General features: G+C 29.9%; 1 protein-coding gene across 3 annotated transcripts in view; it reads left to right on the top strand.

Moving 5' to 3' along the window:
• Nucleotides 1–7,500, top strand: part of LOC144975686 (uncharacterized) — a 42,834-nt gene that overhangs the window by 24,759 nt on the left and 10,575 nt on the right. For all 3 annotated transcript variants that reach the window (XM_078919878.1, XM_078919877.1, XM_078919879.1), the window contains one exon: nt 697–815. In XM_078919878.1, the coding sequence (XP_078776004.1) occupies nt 697–815 (119 nt within the window). The remainder of the gene's footprint in view (nt 1–696; nt 816–7,500) is intronic.

Here is a 7,500-nt window from a genome sequence, read left to right as displayed (position 1 = left end):
ACATTATTATTATATTATTATTATTGTTATTCTTCTTCTTCTTCTTCTTCTTCTTCTTCTTCTTCTCTTCTTCTTCTTCTTCTTCTTCTTCTTCTTCTTCTTCTTCTTCTTCTTCTTCTTCTTCTTCTTCTTCTTCTTCTTCTTCTTCTTCTTCTTCTTCTTCTTCGTATTATTATTATTATTATTATTATTATTATTATTATTAGTAGTAGTAGTAGTATAGTAGTAGTAGTAGTAGTAGTAGTAGTAGTAGTAGTAGTAGTAGTAGTAGTGGTAGTGGTAGTGGTAGTGGTAGTAGTAGTAGTAGTAGTAGTAGTAGTAGTAGTAGTAGTAGTAGTAGTAGTAGTAGTAGTAGTAGTAGTAGTATCATTATTATCATTATTGTTATAATTATCTTTATCACCATTATTATCATTGTTGTTATCCAAAGAACTATTTTTTATTACTATCATAGTATCATTATTATTATCATCATCATCATCATCATCATCATCATCATCATCATCATCATCATCATCACCGTTGTCGTCAAATGGCGCTCTCTCTCGCCATAAATTAAATTCTAAAGTTCGTGATCTATAAAGCTTGACTCTGTGAGTCTCTTCTAGCTCTCTTAATCTTAATCATGTTTCTATTATTATGCCTGATTTAATTGTGATCTTCGACGTCACACCTTTATCGTTCCCTTTGGCCTAGGTGCATTTTACGTGGAGACTCGTGTGGAGGCCTTGGAAAGACAGGTGGCTACCAGGGCTAAAATGACAGACGTCCTCAACAGATCTGCTGAGACAAAATTGAAGCTAAGGAAGAAAAGGGTGAGTGAAAGAAACAATCTTTTGCTTCAACTCGATGGCCACAAAATGTGCACATAGCGTTTTAAAAGGAAGCCTAAGCCAACAGCAACATGTAAGACGAGACATGATCGAGTACACTAGTCCAATTTCGATGTACAGATAGATAGATAGATAATAATACTAATAATAATAATAATAATAATAATAATAATAATAATAATAATAATAATAATAATAATAATAATAATAATAATAATAATAATAATTTTTAAAAAGAAAAAAGAAAAAAAAGGTCGTTGAATCCGATTCCGCCTGTCGATTGTGCATCTAGATAAATGTATCTAGTTGTGCATTCACATATATTTATGATGTCTTTACTTTTTTTTTTTAATTATTATAAAAGCGGATGCCACCAAATTGAACGACATTGTAATTGTGGCGGGTTGTGTGTTATTTTTGTGGGATCGAGTCCAACCGATAGCTCAATGGTCTGGATTCGAACTAGTATGCGCGCTATGGCTCTCGTTACCACCTGCGCCACTCAACCGATACCACAAACAACTCAGGTTTAATCTAGGGGTGATTAAGAATTGCCTTAGAGTCCCTTATAACTTAATTGTATTAATAACAAGTGAGTCAAGACAATAGTAACGCCCAATACAATAATAACAATTCTATACATAAAGTTTAATTAGATTGTTACAGGAAAAGATAGAAAGAATAAGTATTTATTTAATATCAGGAAGAATATCTCTAATTGGGTGGATCTAATTTATTATTTATTTATCTATTGATTTATTTATTGATTCATTTATGATTGATTGATTGAGTTAGTTTCTAATCATCTTTGTCTGTGGAAAATACATTTGAAAATGGTATAAGCCCGTTTGGCTTATCTTTATCCTGCCGGCTTGCTTGATTGAGGCAAATGTATCAGCTAGTTCCAGGGTTGGCTCCTGCTTGCAGGGTTTTCTGGACTTCACAACAGTGTGTTGTAGTTATGGGCTGACATCAGGGGTTTACCACTATGCAAGGACAGGGATGCAGGGATTCGGCACGGGCTGGTGCTTAAAGGATAAGGACCTTCAATTAAGAGTTAAAACAACAAGGTCTTACAGCCAATCGAGTTTGTTTTTCGCCACCGGATCGTCCTTGAGCGACACATCATAATAGCCTTTATTTGGCGACAAAGGCAAGGAGAAGCAGTAACTCCATGATAATGGTAGTTATTACATCTGTATCAAACATCAACTGACAGTCGAGCTATCTTACATGATGAGAATTTAACAGGGTTGTGTTCCTGGTATTTCTTTATTTATTTTTATTAATCATAATTGAGGTTATGATGTGTGGTCGGCGATTGGCGGTAGGGTACAGACATTCAAGCAATATACATATTGAATATAAATTAAATAATAGCATAGATCATAAAAAAATGTTAACTATAGTATAAGAGACATATAGATATAGTTTTGTACAGGTATTCCAACTTACGAACATCCATAGAATAGCACAATTAAAATATATACACAAACTATAATATTAATAATAGATTAAATTGAATTCACAGCAATATCTCGTTCCACTTTGAATGTTAACCAATAATTCATTTTACCTCCAGCCGAGGGAAGAAAAAACTTTTACAAGTTTGAAATTGGAGGGATAGCTCTTCTTTCTTGGGCTTCTTAGCGTGTGTGTGATTCGATTCAGAGATGAATTTGATTTTGTGAAATAAGATGATGCGTTGGGATTATGGGAATAGCCAATCAGAAGAATGTTCCTGTTTAAGATAGCCAATGATATTCAGATGCTTTGGTAAGAAAGAATAACGGAGAATTACCGGAGAGCTTAGAACAGTAATTGCAATTTTAGCTACTCTTGAACGAGACAAGAACCTCAGGGCATATGCACGTTGGAGTCTTGTTTGGAAAAGGTTATTAGCAGGAGGTATGGATACAATGGGCAGACAATTTGAACAGGTAAATAAGCCTTAAGCTGAAAGCGAGTGTTCCGTTATACAATGGGAAGGTTTCCCACCTATTGACCCGTTTTTCCGTTAGAAAAGTTTAGAGATTTATTGGAGAAAAGACTGTCCATGTTTTGAGTATCTTAACTGGAGGTGTTAATCTGCCTTGGCAAATATATATCTCCACAAAGTTTGAAGTGGTTTTGAATGAGACGCTGACGAATGATAAAGACATCACGCAGTGAAAGAAAATCGTTCGTCACAGTAATATCGGATATAACGTTTCCATGTTCATCACAGGTTTTTTTATATTTTTAAAATCTTTTTTGTCTGTTTTTTGTTTGTTTTTGTTTTTTTGTTTTTGTTTTTAATAAAATAAGATTGGTTTATTGCTTTAATGTAACTGATAATTTTTTCATAACTTTGTGTATACAAATTGTATAATCAATATACCAACCTTCAGAAACACAGGTCCAAGTAATTAATTATAGTTATATAGACGTCTATTATCATTTTTATCATATTATTATTATCTTTATCATTATTATTATTATTATTATTATTTATTATTATTCTTATTATTATTATTATTATTATTATTATTATTATTATTATTATTATTATTATTATTATTATTATTATTATCATTTTATTATTATTATTAGCATTTTAACTTCTGAGAGTCTCATCATTTTATTATATAATGCCAATGAGATTATTATCAATGAGGAGTTTTATGACCCATGCGATGACCCGTAATCAGAATATGTAGATAGCAATGATTACTATCTATAGCGCCCTATCTTAGAGTGTACAGGGTTATTAAGTCATATAAAATCAAGTCATTTTCTGTTTCATTTTAAAACATATTTTTATTTATTTATTTATATATTTATTTACTGATATATTTATATAATTCTGGGGGTTTTTTTAGGTTTTTTTTTTGACTTTTTAATTTATGGGGGTTTTTTGGTTTGTTTTTTTTTTCGTTTTTTTTTTCTTTTTTTCCCCTTTTTTTATTAAGGTCAATATACCTATACCTGTTCATTGTCGTATTTAAACGACGGAGATAAATCTAAATTGGCAAAGCAACGACAAACATTGGTTGTCTCCTATTCCTGAGGTTAAAAAAAATAAAAAGATAGACAGATGGCGGTAGGGTACAGACATTCAAGCAATATACATATTGAATAAAAATTAAATAATAGCATAGATCATAAACAAATGTTAACTATAGTATAAGATACATATAGATATAGTTTTGTACAGGTATTCCAACTTACGAACATCCATAGAATAGCACAATTAAAATATATACACAAACTATAATATTAATAATAGATTAAATTGAATACACAGCAATATCTCGTTCCACTTTGAATGTTAACCAATAATTCATTTTACCTCCAGCCGAGGGAAGAAAAAACTTTTACAAGTTTGAAATTGGAGGATAGCTCTTCTTTCTTGGGCTTCTTAGCGTGTGTGTGATTCGATTCAGAGATGAATTTGATTTTTTGAAATAAGATGAAGCGTTGGGATTATGGGAATAGCCAATCAGAAGAATGTTCCTGTTTAAGATAGCCAATGATATTCAGATGCTTTGGTGAGAAAGAATAACGGAGAATTACCGGAGAGCTTAGAACAGTAATTGCAATTTTAGCTACTCTTGAACGAGACAAGAACCTCAGGGCATATGCACGTTGGAGTCTTGTTTGGAAAAGGTTATTAGCAGGAGGTATGGATACAATGGGCAGACAATTTGAACAGGTAAATAAGCCTTAAGCTGAAAGCGAGTGTTCCGTTATACAATGGGAAGGTTTCCCACCTATTGACCCGTTTTTCCGTTAGAAAAGTTTTGTTTTTTTTTGTTTTTGTTTTTAATAAAATAAGATTGGTTTATTGCTTTAATGTAACTGATAATTTTTTCATAACTCTGTGTATACAAATTGTATAATCAATATACCAACCTTCAGAAACACAGGTCCAAGTAAGTAATTATAGTTATATGTTATCATTTTTATCATATTATTATTATCTTTATCATTATTATTATTATTATTATTATTATTATTATTATTATTATTATTATTATTATTATTATTATTATTATTATTATTATTATTATTTTTATTATTCTTTTTATTATTATTATTAGCATTTTAACTTCTGAGAGTCTCATCATTTTATTATATAATGCCAATGAGATTATTATCAATGAGGAGATTTATGACCCATGCGATGACCCGTAATCAGAATATGTAGATAGCAATGATTACTATCTATAGCGCCCTATCTTAGAGTGTACAGGGTTATTAAGTCATATAAAATCAAGTCATTTTCTGTTTCATTTTAAAACATATTTTTATTTATTTATTTATCTATTTATTTACTGATATATTTATATAATTCTGGGGGGGGGTTTTTTCAGTTTTGTTTTTTTGACTTTTTAATTCATGGGGGTTTTTTGGTTTGTTTTTTTTCGTTTTTTCCCCCTTTTTTTTTATTAAGGTCAATATACCTATACCTGTTCATTGTCGTATTTAAAGGACGGAGATAAATTTAAATGGGCAAAGCAACGACAAACATTGGTTGTCTCCTATTCCTGAGGTTAAAAAAAAATAAAAAGATAGATAGATAGATAGATAGATAGATAGATAGATAGATAGATAGATAGATAGATAGATAGAATGAAAGATATATATATATATATATATATATATATATATATATATATATATATATATATATATACGAGTTTGTCCAAAAAATGGAAATTCGTTTACAGACGTGGCATGTATAAAAATGTATCGATATAAAGTCAAGAATTTATGGCGACATTGTATATATATATATATATATATATAATATATATATATATATATATATATATATATATATCAAGATAGATAGATAGATGGATAGATAGATACGATATATATATATATATATATATATATATATATATATATATATATATATATAATATATATCAAGATAGATAGATGGATGGATAGATAGATACGATATAATAATAATAATAATAATAATAATAATAATAATAATAATAATAATAATAATAATAATAATAATAATAATAATAATAATAATAATAATAATATATACTTTATTAATCCAAAAAAATGGATATTCGTTTACAGACGTGGCATGCATAAAAATGTATAAACACAAAGTTCAGAATCTATGGCGACAATGTATACATATATATAATATATATATATATATATAATATATATATATATATATATATATATATATATATGCTCGATAATGGTGGTTAGAGCTAATATATAATGTAAATTTTCACTCACATTTTTTTTCACCGAGACGACTCGTTTCTGTGTTTTTTACACTTCTTCAGTCGCGTAATCCGATTACGGGGATTACGCCGACTGAAGAAGTGTAAAAAACACAGAAACGAGTCGTCTCGGCCAAAAAAATGTGAGTGAAAATTTACACTATATATATATATATATATATATATATATATATATATATATATAATATATATATATATATGTATATATGCAAATGTACAAACATGTAAAAATATACAACCAAGAACCAATAGCAACACCTTATATATCAATTTAATAAAATGAGATAGGCCATACCTCTGGCCTTTAGTCCGAACTTGTGAGTGTATATTTAAAAGATAGTATTTAATTTAAACCACAGTTGTGCGTTAAAAATTCGAACACCAAGTGGCAAAAATAATTAAGGTGACGTTTTGTCTTTGTTTTTATAGATATAAGGCGACGGCTCCTCGTGGAGAACTTAATATATTTGCGAAGGGTATATATATATATATATATATATATATATATATATATATATATAGAGAGAGAGAGAGAGAGAGAGAGAGAGAGAGAGAGGGAGAGAGAGAGAGAAAGAGAGAGAGAGAGAGAGAGAGAGAGAAGGGGGGGGGGTATAAAACAAAACATAAATACGAAATAAAAGTTCTCGACCTTTAATACTAAAGGAACGGTCAATATATAAATAAAATATACGAATAAATAGTTGGAGTAAATCGTTATTTGTATTATATATATATATATATATATATATATATATATATGAATGAGAGAGAGAGAGAGAGAGAGAGAGAGAGAGAGAGAGTCCAGGATAAGGCAGTAAACTGGTTAATGTCATGCATTTGGCCACAGCTGCATCCAGATTCTTATATTATCGTCATATCGAACACAACGAATCGGAATTTGATAGTGGCCATTTTTTGTTAGCGGCAACACTTTAGGTACGTTTTCTGTATAGAATCATCGCGTTACACGTTCCATTAACCATACCACCAATGTGTGCAATGTCCTATACACATTTTACTCATTCGACCGGCAAATCCCTTTATAACAAAAACGGTTAAGTAACCGACCAATCTCGGACAGTCCTATTTATTCAGACATGGCCAGCCGCCAAAGTATGTGTCGAGAGGGTGACGATCCAAATGTAGTAACGAATTAGACAGAAATCAAAGTTATACGAAGAAGATCAAATTAAATATGCTGTATGAAAGAGTGCAAGTAAAGTACCTACAGAAAAATATAACAATGACAGTTCATTCAGTAAACAAGAATCAAACATGAGTCGTGTATAATACATAGTACTCTACCTTTAATAGTAAAGAAAATGTTCAGCCGTTCCTAAGTGTATGTTATTATAACCATTCCATAAAGAAAACGCTCCTCACTTTATATTTTCTAATGACCC

This window comes from Berghia stephanieae, chromosome 6 (assembly GCF_034508935.2).
Source record: "Berghia stephanieae isolate SIO BIC M18660-M18661 chromosome 6, UCSD_Bste_1.3, whole genome shotgun sequence".
Taxonomy (NCBI): domain Eukaryota; kingdom Metazoa; phylum Mollusca; class Gastropoda; order Nudibranchia; family Aeolidiidae; genus Berghia; species Berghia stephanieae.
The sequence above is the reverse complement of the archived record's forward strand: the minus strand, read 5'-3'. Positions and strand labels throughout refer to the sequence as shown.